The sequence below is a fragment of the Ursus maritimus genome, unplaced genomic scaffold, assembly GCF_017311325.1.
Source record: "Ursus maritimus isolate PB19 unplaced genomic scaffold, ASM1731132v1 scaffold_16, whole genome shotgun sequence".
Lineage (NCBI taxonomy): Eukaryota > Metazoa > Chordata > Mammalia > Carnivora > Ursidae > Ursus > Ursus maritimus.
In genome coordinates this window covers 28,770,696-28,785,711 of record NW_024424008.1, presented here as the reverse complement: position 1 = coordinate 28,785,711, position 15,016 = coordinate 28,770,696, and the positions used below count along the sequence as shown (strand labels likewise).

Below are 15,016 nucleotides of genomic sequence, written 5' to 3'. Positions count from 1 at the left end.
GGCTACTCATACGTCCGTTAGGACGTGTTGCCTTTTCCGTGTGCACTCTGAGCGTGGGCGTCCCTGTGGGGGTGTGTGCAGGGGTTTCTAGACCCGGCACCAACACCCCAGCCCCTTCCATCAGGGGTTCGGCTTAGGGTCGCCCCTGGTGGGCGGCTCTCGAATCTTGAGGAAGAACTCGAAAACCCAGACCCCCCAGGGCTGCGGAGGTCCTCGGGGTAGGCAGGAAAATGGCGGCAGCATCCGTCTCTGCGACTTCTGGTTCTCAGATCTCGGTAAGAAGAGGCCGACGTTCGAATAGCCTCGGTCCCGGTGCTTTTTTCCTTTTCCTCACCCTTCAAAGCGCTCTGGGCCCAGAGTCTCAGCCATCCCAGGGATGCCTGGTCGCCCCTTGCTCCTCGCACGCCTACTGCTCCTCTGTTGAGGCTGCACCCTTACCTCGAAACAGGCCTGGCCCGCCTCCATCACCTGTGCTCCCTTCACCTTCCGGCCTAGCAGCGCAGGTTGCCGAACTTTGCCAGGATTCGCTAGGGTGTCTACCCACGCCCTGGCCCGGCGAAAACATTGCAGCTTTGGTCACGTGGGTCTAACGGCCCCTCTTGGAAACTAGCCGAGACCAGGTAGGCTCACGAGTTGGCTTATTTGGCAGCTGTTGAATAGTCATCAGTCGCAAGTGCTTACTAGTTGCTGCTTGTGCTGATTCCATTGCCTGCAGTGCCTCCCCTCTTAACATTCCCGGTGACTTTGTTCTTGTTTGTACCCAGAGCGCGCGCTTTCCACCTCCGGTATTACTTTGCAACGTGTACATGCCGTTCTAGAGAGGCGACAGCGGGAGCTGCACATAAATATTGTTTTTCGCGTCTCCAAGGGCTACCAGCCAGTTCAGTCACTATTATTTGTCGAATTGGAATGTCAGTGCTTAGTGTTGGGGATCCGCCACCTTGGGAATAGACAGAAAATGGGAGGAGGCTCAAGTGAGAGCTATTATATCTTCATTTAGCTAAGGCGGAGGGCTTGGCATACTTTGAGGCTCTAAGATTACACAGGTAAGTGAAATAGAATCCCTGCGCTGAAGGAGCAGATACTGAGGAGAAACTGCGTGTAATTAAGCTGTTACACAGTTCAGTTTGATAAATGCTGCTCTACTAGAATAACATAGGCATGAGTGGTTTGCAGTTCTTGGGTAGGCTAGAAATAGTTTCCTAGTAGGGAAGATGGAGCCAGCTAGCTGGGTGGGGAAGGAATTGTAAATGCTTGTCACAAGAACTGAAAAGAAGAAAAAGGCATCACAGGCATTTCTAGGTATATGCCAAGACAGTAGGAACTTTCAGGAAACTAAATAATTAGGAATGAGCAGAGTTCATGTGCTGGTAGAGTTGGGTTAGATGAATTGTGGAAGTAGGTAAAAACGTGAAAAAAGAGGGATAGTGAGGGAAGAAAACAGGGAACTATCAGAGTAAAGTTATGTCATAGACACTAAGGGGGAGAAGTTTAGGGAGCATTAAGGGCCGAGTCATCTAGGGGAAGACAGTTTTCCTCAGTTTCAGCTTTTGGTGACTTAAGGTTTATGATAATGAGGCCAGAAGTAACTCAGAGTTTCTGCAGAATGGGAGTGGAGTTTGCCTAGCAGTCAGGGAAGATGAAGGAAAAGGAATGAATGAAGCACTTAGAGTTCATTCTGGAATTAGGTCAGTGAAAGGGAATATAAAAAGAGGAGCTGTTAGGAAGTGTCCCTAAGTAGATGGATGAGATTATATAGGAGTTGTGATTAATTAAATTTAAATGGGAGAAGAAGGTTTTTCACTGCTTTCAAAACTTAGCACTTGGAGACTGTGCAAGAAATACTCCTATAAATGTTAATTGAGCTGTACTCTGCCAAGCGCACCTAGCTGAACAGTGGTACTGGGATGTGCTGTCAACCCTTATTCCTTAAGGTAGCCTGGGCGTAAATTTCCTAGAGTGTTTAACAGGAAAGCATTTACTTTATTAGCGTATAAGAAATGGCCCTGCTCAGACAGTTTAACTGGCCTGTCAGAAATAAGGCTGGCATTTCCAGCAAAATTTAAAAAGCACTTTAGCTTAGCAAACAGCTGATCATAAAATAAGAGAACACAAAAATATCTTTAAAAACTACAGCATAAACTCAGAGGCTACTCATATTCACATTTTAGGGTTGTATTAACAATTCATATAAAATCAATTCATATGTATTCAACACTCATAAACCCAGCTTGGAACTTGGTATAGTAAATAGAGATGCTCTTACTAGGCAAGGTATTTAACAGGCAAAATCACAAATAGCTTTCTTGAGAAAGCAGCTACTATGTAAATCTCAAATGTGAACAAGATGGAAGCAGGTGATACATGCAAATTGATTTTTTTAAAGTATTTTTTGCAACAGCAGCAAGAAGAGTAACATGGTAACAACAGGTAACATGTACTGAGTGATTGCTATGTATTCTTTCAGGAGTGGCAGCCTCAGGAAAGCAGCTGTGACGGGGCACAGTGACATTAAATAGAAGTATAGGCAGCATAGTGTTGAAATAGAAGAATATCTTTCCTGTCAGCCCTTTTTTATTTTCCCAGTATCCATAGTCAGAAATCTTACGTCACTTTGGACTTAAGCTAATCTCCTAACTGGTCTCTGTGGCTTTTTAGCCAGGCCCTGTAAGTAATGTGCTCCATATTTTTTTTTCTTAAAAATTTTATGACTATATCATAATTTTTTAATACTAAGTATATAAAAGATTTATCTTTGAGAATAATAAAATGAATACCTTTATGCTCCTTCATGCATCTTCCTGCTTTTCTCTCACATACATAACACCCCCATATGTTTTGAGATTATAAAATCTGTAGTATTATCTGGCAGTCATAGTTTTAAATGCTTTTCATATATTAGCTCATTACTATTTCATTTTTGAATGAGCAAAATGAGGCACAGGGGTTAAGTCAAGTTTACACAACTAGTAAATGGCAGAGCTAGTTTTGTTGTTCACTAGTTTGCCAGCCATTCAAAAACATTTCTCTGTGATCATCCCTAAATGTTCCACTAGTGCAAAAATTTCTCTAAAGCAGCAGTTTTCAAAGCATGGTCTGAAGACAGTTGAGGGTCCCTGAGGCCCTCCCAAGAGGGTCTACAATTACCTTCTTTACCCAGCCACTTTGTAGGGGACCAGATTTTCTTGTGTATCAACCAAAATCGCATTATCCAGCAGAGTGAATACGAAGCAAATGTAAGAATTCAGCAACCTTCTTTTTAGAATTCAAGAGATCTGTAAAAATGTGTTAAAAAAAGAAAGTGACTCTTTTCATTAATTTTTTGGATGTAGTTATTAGTAAATATGTTAACATTTAGATAAAACCCACATGAACAAAAAGTTCTTGGCGTTTTCAGTAATTTTTAAGAGTGTAAAGGGGTCCCAAAACCCGAAATATTTGAGAGGGGCAGTAGTGGTTTTAACTGCAAATGGGGCTGTGGGTTACAACTCGGTGGTGGGTTGTGGAATATGTTTAGTGACTGAGGACATAATCATTTTTTTTAAAAAAAGAGGAAAGAGAGAAAATAGTTCAGCAAATAGACCTATGATTGAAATGGCAGGGTCATAGAGAGTGCATCTTTGGCTTTCTTTGATGATGCTGAATTGTTTTCCAAAGCAGTTGTACCAGTATATTCCCACCAACAGTCCCTTTAATCCATATCCTCTTGAACAGGTGGTATTGTCTCACTTTTGAATTTTTGCCAAGAAGGGAGTGTGATATGCTATCCCGTTCTTGTTCTGACTTGTGCTCCCCTGATCAATGGAGAAGATGCACCTTTTACTTTTTCATAACTTTACTCATAGTTTTTCTTCTATGAAATGCTTGTTTGTGTCTTTTGTTTGTCTTTGTCTTTTCCTGTTGATTTATAGTCACTCTTTATGTATTCTGGATGTTAATGCTTGCCTGTTTAGCCATATTCTAATTACTCTTTAGCTTGTCTTTCACTTGTCTAATATCTTTTAATGGGAGTTCTTAATGTTCATGGGGTAAAATTTATTAGTCTTTGTGTTTAGTGCTCTTTGGTTAGGACATTCTTATAGCAAAGGCCATTAATGACGTTCTTACGTATTTTTCTCTACAAGTTTTAAAGCTAGCCCTTTTAAGTCCTTAATATGCTTGAAGTTAATTTGTGTGCTGTGAAGTAGGGATCTAGTTTAATCTTTCTACTTAAGATGCACAGTTTCTCCAACATTACTTGTTAAATTTATCTTTCCCCAATGGTTTGCATTTCTAGCTATCAATATATTTCTCTATGTGTATGTTTGTTTTACTGGGCTCTTTGTTCCATGGTTGTGTTTGTCTCTCCCTGTATCTATACTCACTGTCTTAATGATTCTCCTTTTTATATTTCTGAGAGAGTACCTGCCTGTCTTCCTTGTTCCTTCAAGAGAAATGTTAGCTATTCTTGGTCCTTTGCTGTTCTTCAGTAGAAATTATAAAATCTGCTATTGGAATTTCAGTTGAAACTACGTTGAATTTCTAGTTCAATTTGGGAATAACCAATGCCTTTACGATACTGAGGCTTCTCTCTGTTTCTTGTTACTCCAGTTTTTTTGAACTTAAACATTTTTCAGTAAGATTTTATAATTTCAGGTCTTGTACATCATTTATTAAATTTATTTTTAGTTTATTTTTTATATGTTTTCATAAGTTGCATTTCCTAGCTGGTATACAGAACTATTATACATTCTTTCATATTAATTTTACTCAGCAATTTGTCCTAAACTCTAATTCTAATAATTGAGGATTCTTTGGTATTTTCTATTTAGATGATCATAACCTGTGAAAGTTTGATTCTTTGTTTTCAGTCTTAACATTTATTACTTCCTTTCTTTATCTTAATATGCAGGCTACAAAATGCAACACAACATTGACTAGAAGTTGCCTTGCAGATATCTTTGCCTTGTTTCTGAATTTAAAAGGAATGTTTTAAATTTTGTACCATTAAATATGTTGTCATGTGTTTTTGTAAATTTTCTTATTACTGTAAGAAAATAGTTCTTTAATAATGGCTGGATATTGAATTTTATTGATTACTTTTTTGCATTTGTTGATGATAATATGGATTTTCACATTAAAGTGAAATGGATGTTCTAATGTTCACTCAGTCTTAAACATTCCTGGAATAACCCCATTTTGATCATACTGTATTATTTTTTCTATATAGTTGAGTATTGTTTGCAAAATTGTATTTTTTTTATGTACCTGATTTCTTCCAGCCATGTTGCACGTTTCATTTGAAAAGAAGGCAAATAATACATGTTTCTTATCATCCTTCATACTTAATGCAGTGCCGTACACAGAGATGTTCAATAAATACTTGAATCGTAAGTGTTCCTAAGTCGGAACTAATGTTACCAGGGAAGAAAGTCATCAGACTAAACGTTTTGCCTTTAATCCTGAAAGTTTCTCTTAGAATCATATCATTTTAGGTGGAAAAATATTTACTGAATGCTTGGGGTCTTGGAAAGCATACTGATTAGGAGTTAGACTCGGGCTAAGTAGCTCTGAGACCTTAAGCAAATGGTTTAAGTTTTCTTAGCCTGTTTTTTTCACCTACAAAATGGGGACAATAATAGTTGCTATGCTTCCTTTGGGGGCTTTTGTAATAACTAAAAGAATATGAATGTGCTTGGAAAAAATAAGTTGACAAATCTAAGATTCTATATTTACTGTTCTGAAAAATCCCAAATATATTTTTCTGAACTCTAAGTGTAGATACTTTCTTACTTATCAGGATTGTTGTGAGGATCAACCGAGATAATGGAAATTGTAAATTGTAAAGTACCATGCAAGTTTGAGGTTTGTGGGTTGTTTTGTTTTTATTTTGCATATGTATATATTACATGCATATGGGGGAGCCTAATTCTGCTTGAAAGATCCTTTGCCCTTCAGTAGTTCTCAGGTACCCATGAAAGCAAGAAGAATTCACTTGAAATCTATCATCTCAGATGGCTGCTATCTTTAGAAAGGACAGTTGTCAGGGTTAGCTCTTGGTAAGCAGGTGTGGACTTAAATGGTGAACAATTTCTTACACTAATACAAAACTTTAAATGATGAGTACCTCACTCTGCCTAAACTGTACAAACAGTGTGGTTTATGCTGAACACCTGCTTTCTTTCTGGGAGTCAGGAATGTAACCAGCCCCCAATGAAAACTTTGGCCACTGAGTCAAAGGAGCCTTGGTAGAAAACACTTCACAAAAGTTGTCACTATTAGTTGCTGAAGGAATTAAGCATATCCTGCAAGCAGCTAGAGAGGAATTTTGAAAGCTTGTGCCTGATATCTTATGGACTTCACCCCCATGGGTCTTTTGCTTTTCCTGATTTTTGCTTTGTATCCTTTTGCTGTAATAAATCCTAGTGATGAGTATAACTATATGCTGAGTCCTTTCAGCCCTTCTAGCAAATCATCGAACCTTGGGCTGGCCCTGGGGACTGCTCACAGTCATGGTGACAGTAGTTGGAACCTTCTCTAAATTCAAGTTCCCAGATACCAGCCAAGAATCAGCCTTGTAAGCAGACATCTCTTAAGTATAGCAGTTGAATGTCTGCTATGTTAATCCTTTCTGCACAGTCTTTCTATGACGTTTGTGCTCTTTGTTGTTGTTTGGTTTAAAGGAAATTGTATTTTGTAATTTATATTTTATAAATATATGTTTGTAATGTTATAATTTATATACTTGAATGGAATAATTCAATTTTATGGACAATGTGCAGTTTTCCTGTTTTGCAGAGGAATTATATAATTAATTCATTCAACAGATTTATTAAATATCATTATTGAGTGTTTTTATTGGAACTTTAGTGGGGATGACTATGTTTTTCCAACATCAATTCTCCGGTGTTAACTGGGTGTCTTACAATCTATTTGATTCTGCTGCTAACTAGTTGAAGATAGTGCAGGTCCCACAGGTTAAGGGGCTGGGTCCCACATAACTGCCCCTACGTCAGTCCCAGGTGTCCTGAAGGTAGGTTTTTGCACTTCTGCCCAGTCAACAACAAATGAAGGAGTTCCCATGACCCTTTCTCCTCACATTTATTAATTTGCTAGAATGACTTACAAAACTCAGGAAAGTCTGTTATGCTTACAGTTAGTTTTTTTTTTTTTAGAACTCAGAAACAGCCAAATGGAAGAGACACATAGGGCCAGATATAAAGGGTCTTCCATGACCACTCTGGATGCTCCTGGAACTTCATTGTTCAAGAGTTTTTATGAAGGTTTCATCATGTACTTGTGATTTATTCAATTATTGGCATTAGTAATTGAACTCAGTCTCCAACCCCTCCCTTCTCCTGAGGTCAGGGTGTGGGGCTGAAATTTCTAACACTAATCACTTACTTGGCTTTTCGGGCTACCAGCCCTCATCCTGAAGCTATCTAGGGGGCCCCACTATTGGTATAACAAAGACACTTATCACTTTACAAATTCCCAGAGCTTTTGAATCTGTGTGTCAGGAACCAAGGACAAAAACTTTTTTTTTTTTAATTCCACATGGCATAGAGATACTAAATATATCAAGTAGGGATAAGCATTTTTTTTAAAAGAATAAAGGCTTCAGAGTGACAGAAAGGTGCTATTTTAGGGATGGTAGTCAGGGAAAGCCTTACTGACAAGACTTTTGAGCAGATGACTAAGTGGCATGAGGACGGGAGCTTTCCAGGCAGATAAATCTAGCAAAGGAAAACAGTGTACTTTGCATTTTAGAAATTCAAAAGTTGGTTAGTATAGCTCAAATAATGAGGGGGCAGAAGGGTGTGGAGAAAGAGTGGGAGGGAATGAAGTCAGAGTTAGCCTGAGGTCAGGTATGTGGGGCCATAAAAGCCATGGTTAGGAGGCACCTGGGTGGCTCAGTCAGTTGAGCTTCCGACTCTTAATTTCAGCTCAGGTCATGATCTCGGGTGGTGAGAACGAGCCCCACATCAGACTATACGCTCAGCGCAGAGCCTGCAGGAGATTCTCCCTCTCCTTCTGCCCCTCCCCCTGCTCGTTTGCGTGCACATGCACTCTTATGTGCGTGCTCTCTCTCTCTCTCTCAATGCATAAGCCATGGTGAGAATTTTGGATTCTATTCTGTGATGGAAATCTATTGGAGGGTTTTAATTAGGGGTATTACTCTAATATACTTTTTTTTTTTTCTTAACTATCATAACTATTACTACTTGGAGACAGACTAAGGGGATGAGGACAAGAGTGATTAGAAGGCTATTAATGCAGTCCAGACAACAGATCACAGTAGTGTCAACCAGGGCATTCGTAGTGGAATTAATGAAAAATTGGAGAGTTTCTGGAGATACTTTGAAGACAGAGGCCCAACAAGATACTGAAAAATTGGACATGGGTGTATGAGAAATGACTTCATCCAAGTGTTTTGACCTGAGCAGTTGGGTGCATAGTGGTGCCAGTTGTTGTGGTATGCTGGGAGAGGAGCAGGTTTTGGGAGTTAGTTCAAGAATTTGTTATAGGCATATAAAATTTGAGGTGCCCATCCAAGTGGAAATAATGAGTAGGAAGGTTAGTTTGAATATAGAGTAAGAGCGCAAAAGAGCTCTGGATTCCATAATTAAACTTGGAAGTCTCAGCAAGTAAAGGCTTCTCGAAGTCCTAGGAGTTGATGAGATTAAAGGAATTCATGTAGAAGAAAACCATAAGTAAAAGGACTAAGCTTTGGGGCACTTCGGCATTTAGAAAGAGGAAGAAGAGAGCCAAGGAGATTCTTAGGAAGAAGCCTGTATTGTTAGGAAAACCAAAGAATGTGCTCCATCTTCTAAGGAAAGTGTTGGGATGAAGTGATCTCTATCACATGCTTCCAGGGGTCACCGAATTCAGCAGTGTAAAAGTCACTGGTGAGCTTGATGAGCTGTTACTCTGAATTGGTGAAGACTCAAGTCTGATTGGAGAGGGTAAGAAGTGAGGGACTAAGAGGCAGCAGCAGTTACAATTATTTTAAGTCTTTGTTGTAAGTGCTGAGAAATGAGACAGGCGCTGGAGGAGAGTCCTAAAGTTCAGGAAAGCTTTTGTTTGTTTTGTCCTTAATGATGATGTGAAAGGTCTAGTGGAGTGAAATAGCATCAGGAGTGGAAGGGATTTTATGGGAACCAAAACTTTGAGCAAGTAGGAGGAGATCAGTCCTTTAAACAAACTTTAAACAAACCTCATTCCTTATTTCAGGGGAGGGAAGGCAAAATGTATGGGAACAGGTGTAGTAGGTAAGCTGGTGGTTCTCTTTTGAGAACTAGTTAATTGTTCAGTTAACCACCTCTGATTCTATAGAGGGTGAGATTGGGGTGGGGGTGAGGTAGGTAGGCAAGTCTAGTGTTTTGAACCTCCTTTTCCTCTTTTGTAAAACAAGGAGCGTATATTGGATTGTTTCTGTAGTTCTTCCCAACTGTTAATTTATTACTTTTCTCATCCCTGAAGTTTATAACTTATCCCCAATTGTTTTTCTCACTTGGAAAGACCTGGCTATTAAGACCACATACTGTTTTTTTCTTGCTCTATTATTATTCTTAGGTGTTTACCTAACTCTTTGCCATCTTAACCATTTTTAAGTGTATGGTTCAGTAATGTTAAGTATAATAATATTGTGGTGAAACATCTCCAGACTTTTTCATCTTACAGAACTCTCTCTCCATTAAACAACTCTCCTTGGCAATCTCCCCTGCCCCAGTAACCAACATTCTGCTTTCAGTTTCTATGACTTTGACACCTCATGTAAGTAGAATCATAAAGTATTTGTCTTTTTTGACTAGCTCATTTCACTAAGCATAATGTCCTCAAGGTTTATCCATTATGTCCCATGTAATGGGATTTCCCTCCTTAAGGCTGAATAATACATATGTACATACCACATTTTATCCTCTTACTGTTTTTATTAGATACATTTGTGTGTATATGTTAAGGGTTGCCAGTTCTGTATTTCTTGGTTTAATTTTATTTCAAAATAATTCTTGTAAATAATTTTTTCAAGTCCATTTTATTTTCTGTTTTGCTTTTGATTTATGTATTCTTCTCATTCATAACAGAATGGTGTTTGTGTGTAAATAAAATTTTATATTTGGGTATTTGATATTTCTAATTGCCCCCCTCCTACCTCTTTTTCCTAAAGCATAAATTTTTTGAAGCAAGAACTATGCCTTTCTTTCTGTATACCACAGCGTCTGTATATTTTACACTACATATTTTTAAGTAAAACATACTAAATTTATTATGAGTATCATTTAAGTATTTCTGTGCAGCATTTCTATTCAAGTTGTTTGAAAATTATTTCCTTTTTACAGTGTCTGGCATATGGCTATATTTAGACACATAAGAAACACTTGAAAAGTTTTATTTTTTTTAAGTAATGATCGAATTGTGTTGTGTATCGTCAGTGGGCTCTATTTTTTCTGTCATCTCTGTCGGTGGAACATGAGCAATACAATTCTGAGTCAGGAATAAATCGTGTGTGTGCGTGAGCTTGTGTAAATGTGTGTATTCACATCCCATTTGCAGTTTAAAATTTTGAAAGGTAATTTTTATATTTTTATTTTTCAGAACATCTTAGTCGAACCTGCAAGGTCTAATGGAAGTATGGTTCGCCATTCCTCATCTCCATATGTAGTATATCCACCTGATAAGCCTTTCCTTAATAGTGATCTACGGCGCTCCCCGAACAAGCCTACATTTGCCTATCCGGAAAGTAACAGCAGAGGTAATAGAGCCTAACAAAATAGATGGTTTTTTGGTTTGTTTGTTTATCCACTGCTCTAAAACTCTTGTGTCTTCCATGTATTTTAAAATTAGGGGCGTGGCACCTGGGTGGCTTAAGTCAGTTAAGCATCCAACTCTTGATCTCTGCTCAGGTCATGATCTCATAGTCTTGATTCTCTCTCTCCGTGTCTCCCACCCTAACCCTACTCCCCGCTCACGCACATGCTCACTCTCTCTCTCTCAGAAAAACAAACAGGAGTATCTATTTCCCCTTTCCTATTTTTAATCTCCTCAAAGTACAGCACTTTTCTTCTGTTCACTGATTATTAAACAGTATCATCCACCAAATCATCCAGGCTAATAGATACTTTGAGAAATCTAGGACTGCTCTGTCATATGCAGTATCAGTCAGAAGCCAAAAATCAGTATTTTTGCCTCTGAAATATCCCAAAGATTTATTGGTTTTTTCTCTTCATTCTCATTGCTTTTGTGCAGAGTCTCATCATCTATCACATAGGTAATTGTGATATACTTCTAAATGATTGCTTAGCCTGTGGTCTCCCTCTCATCCCCATTTAAACAACATTCCTGCCATCATCTCTCCTACTTTTCTTTTTTTTTTTTTAATTTTAATGTTTTTTTATTATATTATGTTAGTCACCATACAGTACATCCCTGGTTTCTGATGTAAGGCCCAGTGCTTCATTGAGTATAACACCCAGTGCACCATGCAACACGTGCCCTCCTCACTACCCATCACCAGTCCATTCCATTCATCTCTCCTACTTTAAACAAATTTTAGCACCTCTCCATGGCTTACATAACAAAGTCCTAGATTTTTTTTTTTTAATCTGGACTCTATCTGCCTTACCAATTTCATCCCTATCTTCTCTTACGTTCTTCCTTACCCACAGATCCTTTGCCCTGGCTACTTTGAAATATATTTGTTCCCAGAACTTGCCATCTGTATTAGCTTTCTTGCTGCCTTAACAAATTACCACAGCTCAGCAACTTTAACACAAATGTGTCATCACACAGTTTCTGTAGGTGAAATCTGGATGGGCTTAGCAGGGTCTTCTGCTTAGGGTCCTATGAGCCTGAAATCAAGATGTCGAGGGCTGTGTTCCTTACTAGAGAGTATAGGGAGGAATCTGCTCTCAGCTCATTCAGATTTTTGGCCACATTCAGTTACTTGTAGTTATAGAACTGAGGTTCCATTGTCTTGCTTTTAGTCAGGGCAAGTCTTTCCTCCTAGAGGCTGTCTGCATTCCTTCGTTTGCTTTCTTTATGGCCCTGTTCAGGAATGCTGGGTCATGTGTCTTTCATGCTTCATATCTCTCTATTTAGGGTCCTTTCCCAAAGTCCCTTTTGCCAAATAGCAGGTAGTCAGAGTTGGAAGGATTAGGACATAGGTATCTTTGGGTATCCATTCTGGCTATCAGACTGTCCATGTCAAGCTTATAAGTCTTTCTCATGCTGTGCCCTCTTACTGAAATCTTTCTGTTGTAGAATTGTACTCTTTAAAACGTTATATATTATTTATTTTGAGAAGTCTACCAGCTTCCCCAACACATACCTCTTCTTGCTTTCCTCAGATGTCTCTTCCTCTTGGTCCTTTACTCATACTTCAGAGCCTTCATCAGGGGAAAGCTGGTAGTGGTGTCCTTGTCTGTCCATCCCATACTGGAAGTAGATATCATTGGATTGATACAAAAAATAAAAGCATAATGGATCATAATGAATATCCTGAGGCATTGCTTAAAGAGTTCACCATGCTCTGAAGGGATAAAAGATGCCGATTTACTGTTTACACATTATTTTTTCTTTTGTTTACTTTCCTCTTCATCTCCTTTTTCCCTCTTCTCTGATGTGTTCTTTAAAACCAGTAGTGACACACAAGCAGAATATAGCATTATTGCTAACACACTGGGCTGAACATTTGCTGACTTTCTGCTCTATGAATAAATCTGCCCATTTAACTTTTCTTATTCTTTTCATTCTTTAGTAATTACTTTACTCTGAACTTTTTTTTAAAGTTTTAGATAGAGGTAAAGATTAGAACTAGATAAAATACTGTAGCGGAAGGATTGATATCTAATTCCTAGAACTTGTACTCCTGCTAGAACTTTGTTGCATGATTATTTTTGTGTGTGTACTTATTTTTTAAATAATTACTAAATTTTAACAGATTTTTATCCACTGTGGGCTTCAGTTATTTATTCTTTGCTTTTTTACCATATGTTGTTTGTATGCTGTACAACTTTAATTTTTCAAAATTGCTAAAGTCTTTAGCTGCTGTGTTCGGATGAGTAGCATTTTATTACTTGTTTTATTAACCATTTAATTAATTAGCATTTTCTTTATTATCATCATCTTTGAAACACTATATCCTGTAAGTAAGAGGTTTCTAGTTGGTAAGTTGAGCATTGATATAGATATTCGTGGAAAACACCAGACTTCTGTTTGAATGAGTGGAGTCTTACTTTGAATAGCTACTCTGTATGATAAACTTTTCTTCTTTACATGTGATAAGTGCTTTTTTTGCACTAATACATTACAGGAAAAAAGACTTTATTATTCTTCTTTAGTTCTAGTTTAATATATTTTCTTTTGATAAATTACCGTTTCACTTTGCTATCTAATAATCACTTTGAAAATGTAGTTTGATTACTGCCATGGAAAGAGATAAAGTATGTTTCTTGTAATTCTTATTTTCATATTCATTTTGAGTTTTAGAAAAGAGATAAGCAAGAAATTAGAAGTTATTACTGCCTTCAAAAAATGTATTGTCCTTGGAATCCCTTTTTTCCCCTCCCCCTTGGAGCCCTTTAAAAAAAAAATGGTAACTAATGTCAATCCAATAAAGTTTAACCTATTGTTCATGTGATTTAATACATTTCACATAATGGTAGTGTGTAGAATGGCTTGAACATCTGAAGCAAGATAACTGTGAGGCAATTCTGCTAGGCCTTTACTGTCTAAACCTTTCACTTATCCTAGTCCATGTGGTAAATGACATGGTAACACATGTATAGCACATGGAGATAAACTGACGGGGCTGATGGGAACTAGTCTGGGGTCTTCCACTGTGCCAGGCCACTCATGGCCCCCGTAAGAGCTGAGAGAGAAAACATCTTAGCCTATTACAAATTTGTGCCACACCTGTTGGGAAATGCTCAGCATTACTGTGACCAGTGAGAGAATCAAGTTATAGCTAGTGTGCTAGGTATTGATAACAATTTACTGTCCATCTGTTCTTCTAAAGTACTGGTTCTCCAATTTTTTAGTTCAGGAAACCCTAATTAACCCACTTCATGTTTACATAAATATGTTAATGAAAAATAACTGTTTTTCAAATTTAAAAAATATGCTGCTAAGAGTGACATTGTTTTATTTTATAATTTGTAAATCTCTCATTTCTGACTTAATAGAAAACTCCTTGATTCTTACCTATTTTTGCATTCCATTTGTGTTAATAAATTGTTTTGATTGAAGTATGTGAAAAAAATGTGGCCTTACATGGATATGTAGGAGGAAAAGAAGTAATACTTTAATAGCCTTTCCAACAATTTGTGGATATTTTTATTTGATATTACACCAAAACTTAGCAAGTGGTTTCTTAAAATTTAGTTGCCTTGTGGAATGTGAAAACATCATTGAATTTTTCATATTCTGGGACCTCAGGACCACCTACATGGTAGGAGATTAACTCAGAGGACTCACAAGTTTCAGAAGTGGTTGTAATTATGGCTGAGACTTACTACAGTAGAATCTGTCCGAGATGCAGGCTTCCAAATTTCTCCCTCATGGAGGTCACACAGAAAAACACTTCTTCCTCCAGCAATAAACTGTATTGATGTGTAGTTGTTTCTGCCCAGGAAAGCCCACTTAAGGCTCAGACACTATGGCTTTTATTTGGAGCTGGTCACACAAACACTTTGTGCCTGTGCAGTCATGATATTAGCCATAAAACACTTCGTTTACACAATCAAGGCAGACTTGGGCAGCAGGATTTAGTGCCATAGGCATACAAAACCTTATTAATTAGTAACTTAGGGAACATTCCAAGAGCCTTGTTTCCAGAGGGTAGCCAAGGTTCAGGTCTGCTGTATAAATTTTTTTTGTAGGAATTTATTTAATTGAAGGATAGTTGACACACAGTGTTAGTTTCAGGTATACAACATAGGGATTTGACAGTCCTATATATTACACTCTTCTCACCACAGTAAGTGTAGTTTACTATCACCATGCAGTGTTATTGAAGTATTACTGGCTGTGTTGC

General features: G+C 38.0%; 1 protein-coding gene across 1 annotated transcript in view; it reads left to right on the top strand.

Moving 5' to 3' along the window:
* Positions 1-8: 8 nt before the first annotated feature.
* CEP57 (centrosomal protein 57) overlaps positions 9-15,016 on the top strand; it is a 35,410-nt gene continuing 20,402 nt past the window's right edge. The window contains exons 1-2 of the mRNA XM_008688381.2: positions 9-275; positions 10,579-10,735. Of these exons, the coding sequence (XP_008686603.1) occupies positions 231-275; positions 10,579-10,735 (202 nt within the window). The 5' untranslated portion in view covers positions 9-230. The remainder of the gene's footprint in view (positions 276-10,578; positions 10,736-15,016) is intronic.